Source organism: Saccopteryx bilineata, chromosome 6, assembly GCF_036850765.1.
Source record: "Saccopteryx bilineata isolate mSacBil1 chromosome 6, mSacBil1_pri_phased_curated, whole genome shotgun sequence".
In the NCBI taxonomy this organism is placed as follows: Eukaryota; Metazoa; Chordata; class Mammalia; order Chiroptera; family Emballonuridae; genus Saccopteryx; species Saccopteryx bilineata.
This window is the reverse complement of record NC_089495.1, coordinates 173,567,562-173,582,156: the sequence shown is the minus strand read 5'-3', so window position 1 is coordinate 173,582,156 and position 14,595 is coordinate 173,567,562. Positions and strand designations below refer to the sequence as shown.

General features: G+C 39.5%; 1 protein-coding gene across 4 annotated transcripts in view; it reads left to right on the top strand.

The window, feature by feature from the left end:
* MACROD2 (mono-ADP ribosylhydrolase 2) overlaps positions 1-14,595 on the top strand; it is a 2,105,833-nt gene that overhangs the window by 1,555,534 nt on the left and 535,704 nt on the right. For all 4 annotated transcript variants that reach the window (XM_066237024.1, XM_066237025.1, XM_066237023.1 and 1 more), the window contains exon 8: positions 10,285-10,358. In XM_066237024.1, the coding sequence (XP_066093121.1) occupies positions 10,285-10,358 (74 nt within the window). The remainder of the gene's footprint in view (positions 1-10,284; positions 10,359-14,595) is intronic.

The window sequence follows — 14,595 nt, the reverse complement described above, 5'->3', positions numbered from 1 at the left end:
AAAAGGAATTTTACAAAAACTCTATTCTAAGAGATTCTATGAGATTTTTCATCTCTTCTCAAGAGACTTATTAGGGGGTAGTAGGAACAGCTTGTGTAAGGCAGAATTTGTGTCATGAGCCATTTTTCAGGTCATTATTATAATTCCCTAGACAAAGGATAATTTTAAAAATACCTTCAGAAATAGATACTGGAGCTCATAGCTTGAGAAGCTGATGAAACTTGTGCAGGCTGTAACCTTGTGTCCCATAAAAATGCAGCTCATTCAGACCCACCTGCCTTGCAGGCCGGGAGAGACAACTTGAAAAAGAGCTTCGTGTTTCACAATTTTTTAAATAGGTGAAAGGAAAAGTAGCTGGATGTCGTGGAATTTATGGGCTGTCCTGTGCTATGGCACACACATCGCCAAGTGGAATGAAAGAACGGGTGTGAGGAGACTGCAGTGGTCAGAAGTACAGAATTGCCCTTCTCCCTCTTCATCTGATGAGTAACCCTAGAGAATCCACCAGGACAATCAGTGCCAGGTTGGATAACATGAAGTAGGGGCAAGGCATTACCTCGGGGAACAGGGCGATGGCGCCGGAGTTCTGCTGTGAGCCAGTGAGCATACCTATGATATGCTTCCCAGCTACAGGTTCCAGTCCTGTCTGCAATGATGGCACCGAGATGCTGAGAGGGCAGGAGTCTCCCTCGCCTGCGCTTTCACTTTCCGTAGTCACTTGCAGCCAGCTGTGGTCTGAAAATGTTAAGTGGAAAATTCCAGATATTTTAAGAGAGAAGGGAGATCCTATTCACCTAATTTTCCACTGCTCACAAAAATAAGGAGATATCTTATAGCTAGCTGCATGTTCATTTTTGAAATAGACCCTAATTTTTGTGAGCAGTATAGTGTATTTGTTATAATTGTTCTATTGGGTTATTGTTGTTGTTAACCTCTTACTGTGCCCAATTTCTAAATTAAACTTTATCGTAGGTATGCATGTATAAGTAAAAAAACAAAGTATATACAGGGTTTGGTATTATCAGCAGTTTCAGGCATTCATTGGGGGTCTTAGAACGTATCAGCCTTGAATTAGTGGGGGACTCCTGTAACTGATCCATCAGGACCATCCACTTTCCTATGTTCCCAAGGGACTCCTAAGGCCCCATCTGTGCTCTTCAATGAAGACTTTAAATGGTAGGCTGGTGCCTTTACCCACGATGGAGGACAGAACATCAGTTTCACCAGATATGATGGATGGGTCTGGCCCATGCAGGAGCTGAGCTCGGCACTCTTGAATCATGCTTCCTGACCATAGGACCCCCAGTTGTACTTCTTTTCTTAGCAGTCTAAGACACTGCTGTACTAGGACTGGCTCTCTGAAGGAGAGTGGTCGTGGTATGTTCCATGCAGCACTTGGGGAGAGGCTGTGGATGGAGGGGAGGCAGGCAGACCCGCGCCTGGGTACCGCCTCTACCCCTTTCTTAAGTCCCCCCCTGAGTCTTTGGTTTTCTTCTACAAAATGGAAAAAATTACATACTCATCATGAAGGGAGTTGTGAGGATTCAGGATGTTTTTGTGGGGACAGAGAAAGCAGGGGCTCCTGAGGACAGCCAAGGCTCCCCCCATCAAGCCCACCCATGGCCACATGCAGGATCATTGCTTCTTCTTCAAGCAGGTGTGTGTCCAAACCACATTAGTGAGCAATACTGAGTTCATTACTACTAAAGCTTGTGTGATCCAGCCTGACTATGCCTTACACACCTCTTGGCAGTATTTCATATAAATCCTAATTAAATATCTTTGACCAACTCCTCCCTTAATACACTGAAGTCATTGTACATTTACAAACATTCTGACTCATCTTCGTTATTCTTCTCCCTTCTTCTTTTCCTTTAGTTTGTTGTGAAGATTAAATAAGGTAATACATGTAAATGCTAAGTAGAGTGTCTTGTACATAGTAATCACTCAATAAATGTTAACAGCTATAGGAGAAGCAGCAACAATAACAATTTCCTGTTGTTTTAAGATTTTTGGAGGAAAAAAAAGAATTTCTGTCTCATGGGCACCAATACACGTACCAGTGTGAGCCTAACCCAATGACCTGTGCTCTCCCAAAGTGAAATATTCTTGCACTTTCTTGCAGGTAATCAGTGAGCGCCTCAACGCTTCCCCCACGTCACTGAGTAATTTACAAACCATTTCTCTAGTGTTTATGGGTCAGACATTACAACTGGAAAAGTTTAAGGAAACAGTGCTGTCCAGATAAGAGAGGACACATGATTTTCTGAAGTTCGTGAACGTGTGCTTTCTGCTGTCATAGTTTGGCTCCTCCCAAAATCAGATTGAGAGGCAAAGGCCATTGGGTGCAAGTAGTTACTAGGGAGGTGATTTCAGGAAAGGGAGCAGGGAAGAGAGACAAGAAAGGGTGTGTTATTGAGCCATTTGCCACTGTGACAACTGGAGAGTAATGGGGGAGTGAGCTGGGGTCATGGATGCAGAATGCTCATGGCGGCCTTGTTACCCTACCATGTTGAACCTGCCCTTCATGTGGGCTGAGTGAACTCTACATGCCAGAGAGAGCCCTCAGTTAAAAAGGCCTTCGGCACTGGAGGTTGTAAGTCAAGGCCCTTCGCAAGGATGGCACATGCCACGAGGGTATATGTAGGCATTCCCAGTCTCTGCTACGATCAGTCACTTAGTACTAGGCCATATTATGTGATACACGCATATTTCAAGCCCACCTTGTCATCGTCAACAACACTAAGACTCCACCGTCTTACTGATGGGCTGCGGACGCCTCCCTCTTGTCTCACTTTCTGCTCTCTTGAGCGAAGCCAGTGACACCCTGTTTAGCATTCTGCTGCCATGCTCACTGCAGTCACAGGGGACAGTGTCACTCGTATTCCTTCACCTGTTTTATCTTTTGTGAAATGCAGCCTTTAGCCAGCATTGTCTGAGTGGCTGCTCGAGCAAATGCTTAGTGGGGAGGCTCCTTCCCATCATTTCTCTGCCGTCATTTGATGTCATCGTGCTATCAGAATTGCTTCCACGAGGTGGAAGGGCACCCGGGGAGGCAGGCGACTGAGGCTAGTTTGAAATTTAAGAAAAAAAGAAATCCATGCCCTATACTTCACCATGCCCACCAGAGCCTCCAACTTCATCCCTCTTCCCGCTCCCCACCCAGGACAGGTGTGTGTGTGTGTGTGTGTGTTCAAGGGAGATTGGTAACGAATGTTCCCAGAAAAACACAACTCATCGTGCACCATATTCTCTTTCACCTTAGCTAGTAGGCTAGACTGTTTCATATTCCATTGGTCCCGACACCTGACCTTTTGTGCTAAGATGAAAAAAGAAAATATAGTTATATTCTAAAAAATCAAGCAATGTTTACTTTTGCATTGAGAGTCAATGTTGATAATCTCCGTCCAGTGGATGTCAACGTTTCACTGGACCCAGTGATGCATCCCTCTCCCTTAGTGCGGTCAGACATTATCATCAATGCAGAAAACCCCCTGTCTAATAACGGCATCATCTTTTCATTTTACTTGATTCTGTGTGTAAGTAGGAAAAAAGAGCAGCAGCACGCTCTCCAATTAAAGACTCGGTGGGAGGGAGGCCTCCAAAGTGGATGTGAATTTCACGTGCAGAGTTCAAGGGAGTTTGGTATTTTTAAAACTATTGCTTCTAACTCCTGGGTATTTATAACAATTCAGTACCAATCTGGTGCTTATCGTCATCCTGAAGGCTGGTTATATGGCAATGACTTGCAGTGTAGGTAGGGGTTTAGGGTTCCATAAAATGGCTCGGATTTGATCACAGCTTTGGGCCAAGTGCTCTGAGGGGTGGAAGTGAGTATGAACTAAACTCCCTGCGAGCTGAAAACCACTACAGAAGAAATTGTAGAGCTGAAAATAAAACAATTAAGTGCATCAATAATAGTTTCTACATTTTTGAGCTCTGCCTCAACATTGATCTCTAAATTGTTTTGTTTCATTTTTTTTTCTTACAGCTGCTAGAAAGGCATCCATAGTTAAAGCAGAAGTGACTGCTGGTCACTGGGCTGGAAGGAAATGTTGGTTGCGGGGGGAGGGGGCAAAAGAGAGAGGCCCTGGGTAGATTGTAAATGGTAGACTGGTTAACATTTTAAAGCATGGCTTAATTATACCTGGTATTATATTCAAACTGACTCTTTTTTTTTTTTTTTAGTAAGAATTTCTTGGAAATAATTGATTTAAGTCGTTACCATATGCTACTCTATAATAAGATAATCTATAGCTACAAGCAGACTTTCATCTTCATTTTCAGTTTAAAACAAAAGCTGACCCATTTCTTCTGCCTCCAAAAAGGGGCAGTTCTACTGGCAGACTTAGTTATTATATCTATCCTTTTTTTTTTTTCAGTAGAATAGGCTAGATTTTCAGTAGGACATATTTGATTTCTATATCAGGAGAACAAAATTAGTTTCTACATGGGAGTCTATGAACTAAGTTAAAGATATTGGGGAATTATGACCAAGAGCAAAGGAAGAAGAAAAAAAGCTAGAGAGGAAAATTTCAGCAAAGTCAAAACCAGCTTTGCTCTTAATAGTGTTGAGAACATTCCAGTTTCAACAATTTCAACAGACAGATAGTTCACGGGGTGGGTAGAACTATCAGTGAGTCTTCCTTGCTGGATATTTCTTCAATTTGATTGAACAAGAAATATCTCTTCAATAACTGAGTGCACGGGGGAAGTGCCTAATGAGTCATCTGATGTACCATGGATGAAAACCATTACAAACTCAACTTGCTGTTTCAGTTTTCCCTCTTTCGTTTAAATTGTGTTTATGTTTTGTTGACTAAATTTGCTTTCTCTGGGTTAAGTATTCACTGATGTAGAGGGAGGAACCAGACAAGTCTTAAAAAGTATCTGAGATTCTAGCTATGAAAGGTATTGATTAGCCTAAATCTATGTGTAATGGTTTTAAACGTGGTCAAGAAAATAGAATTAGTAAGTGCATCTTAACATCTTAACTAAATAAATAAAGAAAGAAATATAATAAATAAAAATATATATTATTTTAAACCTCCCTACACTTCTGATGAGAATGAAATTGTACATCTGCTTTGGAAAACCTTGGCAGAATGTAGCAGTGTTAAACATCTGCATAAACTATGGACCAGTAGCTTCAACTCTTGGTTATAATCTCAGCAGAAACAAGTGTTTATATCTGTCAAGTGACATGTATGAGAATGTTCATGGCAACTTTGTTCATAATAGCTTCAAAATGGAATCAATCTGATTGTCCATCAACACTAAAATGGACAAATAAACTTTGGAATATTCATGCTACAATGAAAATGAATGAGCTTCTGATATATGTAGCCACATGGATAAATCAGGTAGGCATAATGTTGAACAAAATATAGAAAGAAAAAAATGTGCAGAATGATCTCTCTATTTAAGAAGTGTAAAAACAGACAAAACTAACCTATGGTAACAGCGGAGAGAATAACATTTCCTCCAGAGAGAAGATACTGACTTGAGACAAGGCAGTTTTCTAGAAGGTTGAATATATTTTATATCTTGACTTTGGTAATGCTCACATGTTTGTATGCATATATATATATATATATATATATATATACATTGTATACATATATACACACACACATATGTGAAAATTTAGCAAGCAATTTCAACACAAAAGTAAATTAAAAAATAATTTATACATTGTATAAGTCACCTTTGATATTTACAATAAAAGTTAATTTTAAAAAGCCATCCTAATGACTGAGGAGCTGAGCTTTGGAATGCCAGCAGAAGCAGAGATTCTATGTGTATCAGGACACAAACATTCACGCACATGCACACACACCCACACACCTCCTTGCACTCTTGGCCCTAAATTATGAATGGTTTGTTCTGCCTCATTGGCCCTCATACTTGGAAGAGATTTTCTATGGTATCTAATTCAATAATCCTTCGCACGTTTGCCTGCTGCCTTCCCTCTGGGTGGCCACTCTGCATTTGTGAACAGAAGTCCCTTGGTAAGCAGAAGTGAATGTTGATCTCCTGAGGCAGGTCTTACTGTCATCAGGAGCCCATCTCTTGGTAAAAATCTATCCTTGTCTATTCATTGGCTTTTCTTGTAACCCTTGGGGTCTTGAACTTAAACGGACAAAGAGTTGTGCTGCTGCTCTTTACCCCACGCATCACACTTTGTCTGGTGTCTATGTACACACCCACTGAGAGCAAGCATGTTTGCAGAGATACTTGTCTTGAATATTTTCCTCTCCTTTTAAGTAATCCCAGTGTATCATCAGAGCAGGAACTATGCTTTATCTTCTGCCTCTTCTCAATAGTTGTCCCTTAGGGATGAAACAGGATAACGCAGATCTATCAATTTGCTTGGACATCCTCTCGGAGTCCCTTCATTCTGCCCATACTCTAGGGCTAAACACTTGTCCTCCCAGTCCTTAGCCTTTCTGTTATCAATCAAAGAATTAGGAGTCCGCCATCTGTCACTCATTCATCATGTATTTGTCTGCCATCTTCTGTGTGCCAGCAATGTTTTAAGAATAGAGTGATAAACAAAAACAGGTGTGGTATCTGCCTCCTTAGGGCTTTCACTCTATTAATATTATGAATTAAATATTTACATAATAGGTGTAAAGTTGCGACTCTGATGAGTTCTGTGAAAGGTCCATGGTGGGAGGAAATGACACAACAGGAAGTCACGGGGGGTCAGAGGAACCTTCCCCTGAGCAGTAATGAGCAGAGGACAAGAAAAGTTAAAATAAGCTAGGAAAAGAGGACAGGAATGTGATTTCAGGAAAAAGAAACAGCATTAGGCCTTTTGCCAAAATAGAAAGGCAAAAGGAAGCGCGCCACATTTCAAGGACAGAAAGCACACCAGTGTGATGAGTTGAGAAAGCAAAGAGCAACAGGGATCGGGAAGAGCCCAGAGAGACAGGAAGGAGTCAGACCATTCAGCAAGGAAACGTTAGCCTCAATCTGGGGGCTGTTCTGGGGACAGAGGAGCCTTCAAATGCTTATAAAGAGCATTCCTTGGAAAGTAGCTGGGCAAACAAACGAAAGAGAGACCAGGTTTGGAGAGAGACTGCTTCAGTTAATAACGGTAGAATGAAATGTTACATCCAGATCCAGGGTGTGATCTGGAGAGGAGGTGGAGTGGAGGCTGTTGCTGCAAATCACCAGGCCAGATGCTAGGTGAGTCACTTCTTGGGTGCTGAAATCACCCAAGGGTTATGGCAAGCCTTGAGGTGGAGAAAACCATAATTCAGTGCCAGAGGCTTTGATGACTGTGGGGAAATGACCAGGAGGTCACATATAATTGAGAACTGACCACTGTTGCCATGGTTCTAAAAGGCCTGTATAATTTCTCTGTGAGGAATTACATCTTCTAAAGGTTAATGCTAATGGCCATTGCAATGGAGAGTGATTACAGTATTTATTAGCTTTATATAGCCCTATAATTTTATGATTTAAGTACTTCTTAAACATATCAAAAAGTTGGAGAGAAATTTTCAGGGAAAGAGAATAAATAAGGAAAACTAAAGAGTAAGTCTAGACAGGCCCCTCAGGGTATGTAATGCCATGCCAAGAGGAAGTTGACCCTGTAGGAGTAGAGAGTCAGCAAAGGCTGCTGCTGTTTGGTGTAAGCTTGTGGCAACGCGACTTTAGGAAGGATCACATGCAGGTGGTGTGCTAGGTAAATTGGAGAAGGGGAGGAGACCAAAGAAGCACAGTTATGAGTTGACTGCCATTGTCGGGATCTTGGAAGAGAACAATCAAAAACGCAGGTGAGGAAGGGGTGGTGTAAGCTATTTCAAAGGAACAGTGCTTTGAGGACTGAGTTACCAGTGGGAGAACAGTCATGTTATGGAGATTAGTAGAGAAGTAAAGCCATAGGCAGACGCTGAAAAGGCAGGAAGTGGCTGGTTTTGCAGAAGAGTGCTGATTAGGTTTCTGGGTCTAGAGCACATTGAGGGGAGGTCTCCTGGTGCTTACAAATGCAGGCATTAAACTCAGGGGGAAGGTGAATTGAAAAAGTCCACTGTGCTCAACTGCTAACCACGAATGCCCATGCTGGCCTCCTTGTTTTCCCTCGCAGCCTAGGTACTCCTGCGTTCTTCCCCGTTCTCTTTGCCTCGCCTGGTCCATTCTTGCTGCCCATAAGCTTACTTCTGAGAATGAGGTCTTCCCTGCTCCCCACGCCATAGTTCCCTTCCCCAAACATTCTATTGTTTCTCAGAAAGCTTCCCTTCATCTTACTCTGTGTCTCTAGATTCTTACTCTCTTCATCTGTGTCCCCACACCCGTCATGCACTTGCCGTGATTTATTGCTGTTCCCTCTTGTCAATTTCCTCCTCCAGACTTTGGACTTTCGAGGACAAGAACTCTTTAAAAAGTATCTGTGTATCTACACTCTTCTGGTTCAATAATTTGTCTAACAAATTAGCTAATGGATTAATTAATGAACAGGTTTTTCTAATTTAAAGGGTTTTACACTATAAAGCCTTCATTTAAGGAAAATGAATGGGGTGAGAGAATTCAAAACAGATCTCTACAATTCCAAATGTCATGGATGAATTTACAAAGTTTCAAGAACTTGTACACATTTTTCATATGACAGCCGTTCTCTCTGTCACATGACGGTGCTTGAGTGGAGCTTGGCACTGCTTCTTGTCACCTTTCCTAATGCACTCTATAACAAAGCAGGCAACAACCTAATTAGAAAAGCAACATATATTCTTGGAAAGGAGGAAAAATAACTCCTCTCTCACACATCTTCTCTAAAAGTCAACTGAGATCTAAACCCATTTGTACAAACTGCTGGAATATGTATTTGCCTTCCAATGAAGCTGGGTTCTTTCAACCTGAGATCGCTCCCTGTCAGCAACACCCCCGTCTTTCTGCATCTGCACTGACAATGTCATAGGAGCCTCCCTGACAGGAAGACATCCTCATGGACTTGTCGATGGATGGGGCTGCCCCTGGCTAAAGCAGAGAGGGGAAGGCAAGAAGAAAGCTCATTTTAGGATGCTGGGAATGATATATATTTGATAGATGCTCATAGAAAAAGGAGTCAGGGGAGGTCAAACAGGTAGGAGGAGACATAGTAGGAGGTGGTGCTGAAAATTTCAGGAGGAGAATCAGCAAATCTATAGAAACAGAGAGTACAATAGATTAATAGTTGCTCAGGCTGGGGAGAGGGGTGATTGGGGAGTGACTGTTAATGTGCACTTTGGGAATACTGAAAATATTCTGGTATTAGTGGAGATGTTTACACAACTTTGTGGACATATTTAAAAAATCACTGAATTGTACACTTGAAAACAATTAAAAAATAAACTTCAAAAAGGGAAGTCCAAGATGGAAGAGATTGAAACCTGAAAAACTAGTCAAGGCCAGCTAATATCAAAGAGGAAGACTGACTGAAAGGCTGTGGGATTTGGTGATTAGGAAGCCAGTGGTGAGTAAGGGAGTAGTTTCAATAGAATAGCCATTCCCACTTCTTCTTTCTGCACCATAAATGGTAACTTATAAGGTTATTCCTTCATTCACTGTTATCTTCATTGTCAGAATGTCTGATGATTCTGCAAGTTCAGGAATGTGTTTGGCTTATATAAGTTATATGGCCATTGTGGGTGAGTCTGTGAAATTCTCATATGTGGTCATGCTCACTGGGACAGAGTATAAGTGTTAGTCTTCCTGCCCTTCTAAAACCAAACCCACACTACCAAGACAGGTCAATTCATGTTGTCTTAATCTCAAACAGTATTTCCAATGGCCCTATGAAGCAGGCATTACCTCCTTTGAATTCTGACAATAGCTTTCAAGGGTATAGCTATTTGGCAATCCATTTGTCCTGTCTCCTGTCAGTTTTTTGATGCAATACTGTTAGCCTTGTGACCCTGGGTCAACCATGTCTGTTCTCTGAGCCATATTTACTGTTTATAAACTGAGAGAAGTAAACCTTAATGTGAGCACACCTTATGAAAAAATTTGATGAAATTGCTTTGAAAACTAGTAAACAAATGTAAAAACATGTTTAATTGATATAGTTGTAGAACCAAAGAGACAGTTGAGCTCTTTAGTGCTTTTGGCTTTAGATTGGTGTAGGATGAGCCCCGTTCTTGTCTTGGCTGTAAGATCCTTACTAAGGCCTGCCTTCTTCGGTTATAACTGGTTGAATTGAATACTACTTAAGGGAGAAAAATCCAGTATCACACTATGACTGACTTCTGTGTCTTCTTCGTCTTTATTGTTAACGTGCATTATTCTGTTCTTCGCCAGGTTTCCCGAACGAGCCGGCAGCAGTGATTGCCCTCAGCACCATCAAGGAATGGCTGGCCAAGAACCACCCCGAGGTAGGGAAAACAGCCCGATCACCTCACATTCAAGATGATGTCATTTCAGCCTTAATTTTAAAAACAGCAGATAAGTGTATTTTATAAATATCAAGTAGACCCAGTCATTGATTCACAGCTAACGTGACCCGGCCTCATTCGGGTTACAAGGTTGAGGGAGTATTTTATTGTAATTTATTTACTGAAGGGAATGTGTTGATTGGTTATGGTGGTGCCGATGGGCAAAATGATTGGATCCATTTAGCCATGATCTCTTTTTTATATCTTTAAATAGTGTAGCTCTTGTATGTAAGAGTGAGAACAGGACGGATTTCACTAAGATAAAGAGTAAGGGATTGTCTTGTGCCCTTTTCCTTAAAGAATTAAGTTCACTTGATTGACAGGAGATTCCTTGTGTACAGTAAATTTGGGGTATCCAGAATTTATTTATAAGTAATCACTTCCATAAAGTGACTTCTGAATGTGAGATTGGAGTGGGATTGGATAATTGACAGCTAAATAGTCATGATCAGGATTTTTTTATGAAACTAAATGCTTCCTTCAGAATATTCATTGTGTTTCCTATTCTGCTTATTTAATAAGATCTTTGGGATATTTTTAGTGATGAACAAGAAAATCAATCAAGTAAACACAGTAACACAATAAGTAGAGACCCTTACATATCATAAGTTTTGCAACTAACATCTTATAATAGCAAGTAGGTTTCATATAATGCACAATTTTGTGCATTTTCTTCTGATTTTGTTTTTCTTCTCAGATATTCATATGAATGCTATATAGAATTGTGTTTCATTCATGATGGACCATGAATTGAGTTTTCTCCTTTGGTAGGAGATGGATGATTTGGAAATGTTTGGACTTGGAAATGGACTATGGGAGTTTCCTAATGAGAGATAACTCTTGGTGCCTTTGTGTGTTTAAAGAAATAACAGTGTCATTTTCTGCTGTTATAGTAATTTCAATATTTCTAAAACAGATACAGACATTGCTAATCTCAAATAGAATTGAAGACCAAATTGCAAAACATGTGCATATTGCTGCTTATTCTTTCTTTTCCCATTACTTTGAAAGGTATACATATAACAACTTCAGTTTAGAGGATAATTTTAATAATCTCAAAGAAGCAGATTAAAGAAATCTGATACAGCCAATTTTCATAACATCTTTGATAAGCATTATTTTTATGAGAATCTTATGAAACATCTAGGGTAGGTATTGTATTCTTTACCTTTATCTAGAATCAAAAAGTTAAATCACATACTTGAGCCTCCAAAGTCACAGAGCCAAGAGTCTGACTCAGTCCTCCTGGGCCCCACCATTATTCTTCCTTGGAATGCTTCTAAGGCATGGGAAAGAGCTTTAATCCCTTTGAAAGCTGGTGTCCTCAATCCATCTCTTGGTCATACTAAAGACTATCCTCACCTAGATTATCTGCTTTGCAAAACAGAGAAGTAGAAGGTTTCCTGAATAAAAGTTAATAACTTAGCTAATATATTGATACAATATATCAATTATTTTCACTAAAATAATAGGGTGTTCCCCTCAGATAGAAGTTCATATGTGTCACATTGGCATGTGATTGAAGTACACACAACCACACAAAACATCAAGGAGGTGATAATGAAGAGCTAACATGTTGTCCACATTTACAGCGTGTTGATGAGTTTTATTAATCAATTCCCTCTGGTTAACTATCCAGAAAGTAATTTTCCATAGAAATTTGTTAGCTTAGTGTTTCCTACTTCATGATTTTTCTCTAATTTCCTTCCTAGCCTACTCTGTCTTTGAGTCTGTTTTTTTACTTTCATATCTTTTTCTTGAGTCCCTTGTAGAAAATGTAGATATGTTGAGTTGGAAAACATTGTTTTTGCCATTGCAACTACACATATTCCTTGTTTTTTTCTCTTTTAAATGGCTTCTTGTTTCAAAATGCATTAGCTAATTTAAACAACTTAACTTGAACAAGTCAAGTCTTATTTAATAAATGGTTTATAAGTGGTAAGACATAAACAAAGCTATACAAATTAATTAGCAATATTTTGTTTTATTTTTTGCTCTGTTAAAAAAACAGACTAGGTTAAGGATTTATGAAAGAGCATTACTTCTTATTCAATTGTTTCTTCAGTGCATTGTTCTTTTGACATCCTGATTGTTAAGCTATTTATTTATTAATTTACTCATTTGATAAATATTTATTAAATCCCACTCTACACAAGAAACTTTTTTAAAAACCAAGTACAGAGCACTATAAAAAAATCCACAATTCTTTCTTTATGATGTTCATAGTCTAGGCAAAGAGAAACTTAAATTAAACAAATGAAGAAATAAGATAGCTCAAAGACTACTTTACAGAATAAAATAGGTAATTGTATAGTTAGTTACTGGGAGATGTAGTTTTAAATAATGTAGAGACTGTTCTGAGGACATAATCTTGGAACAAAAATTTGTATGACAGGAAAGAACAAGGCAATGCAAACAGAGATCTTGAAGTAGAACATTCCACATACAGGGAACAGCAACAGAGAATCCTGAGAGAAGAATGAATTTACTGATTGCAAGGAATGGTAAGAAAGACAGTGTGGTTGAAGAGAGATGAAAGAATGGCAGGATACAAATTTGGACAGATAGGTAGTGGTCAGATCACAGAGTGTTGGGGTTGATTGAGAGACTTTGCTTTTTATTCTAAGTCTAATTGGAAGTTGTTGAGGGTTTGGGTAAGAAACAGATTAATTGGATTTACCTTTAAAATGAGAGATTATGGCTCCTGCTTGAAGAATGAATGGATTTGAGAGAGGTCAGAGTAGAAAAGGAAGAGTGATTAAGAGGCTTCTATAGTAAATTCAGGCAAGAAATGAGTTGGGGGTTTTTTGGTGGGGGGAACAGTGATGGTGGAAGAGGAGCTGACATCATTGGGCTTGGAATATACAAATTAGGGGATATTTTATAGCTTCATATTCATTTTGAAATATCCTCTAATTTTTGTGAGCAGTATATTTTGACAGTAGAGCCAAATGACTTAGGGGTTGTTTACAGGTAGGCTGGCTTATACTGCAGTTATAAACAACCTTCAAACTTCAGTGCCATACAGCAGTGAAGGAAATGATGCATATAAGATTCCCTGACATTTCATTGTCCCAAGCAAGGCACCAAGGGGACAGGGAAATGCGATTTTCGCATACGTTCAGAATAGAGGCTACTGGATATCAACGAACAGTGGTTATGTCAATCATAGTCATAATTCAGATGAGGTGTATGAGGTGTCTGAGCACCATGGTAAATTTTGGTGCAGTTACTGAGAAACTTGGTAAAGGGGCATGTTTATACATATAAATATATTTAAATATAGAGAAAATAAGTCTTAGGTTGCACACAGTTAAGTCTGAGATGATTTTAGATATGGAATGAAGATTTCAAATAGAATGTTGAAGATTTGAGTCTGAAGATCAGGAAAAAAGTCAGAACTAAAGACATGATAAAATTGATCAGATAATTATAACTTTGACTTGGGTTTGGGTCTTAATTTGAGATTTGTTGCAAGAAATAGAAACACACTGAACCTAACTTATATAAGGGAAAATACAGTGCATAAATGAACTATATAAAAGATCTTGAAGTTCAAGGGCTGGAACTAGAGCAGCGTCTCATGAGTGGCTGGAATTACAAACAATAAATTCAAGAAGAAACACGTAGTTCATTCTTCTCCCAACTTCTCTCTCAACCTCTCTCATATCTCTGTTGCATTATTATTATTATTATTATTATTATTGCACATTATCTTCCCTACTTGCTCACCTGTTTAACATGGCCCCATCATGAATAAGTTTACCAATCCATGGCTCAGTCAGCCTTCCTAAAGCAAGGCTGGGTGGGGTTGAGCTTGGTGGGCAAAGTTGCATCTTCTGGGATTTTTAGCTGGTCATGTCCTCTGCAATTTTCCTTTGAAAATATAGGAAATCCATGTAATATGACTATCCTATCAGACACTCTGTCAGATAAGTATATCATTCAACGGTACACATCTTTATGATTTTTTACCATGTTGATAATTTATATCATAGCGAGCCTTCACATCTAATCCTTTACTTACTATCTGATTTCTAAACCCTGAAAAGGGTTTCTAAATCCAGAAAAGGATACTTCATGTCTTTTCCAAATCTCTAGCTGACTTAATTTAAGTGCACCAATTACCCTTAGCTTGTGTGGCTAGATATTTTCCTATCCAGAGGTCTGACCGGAG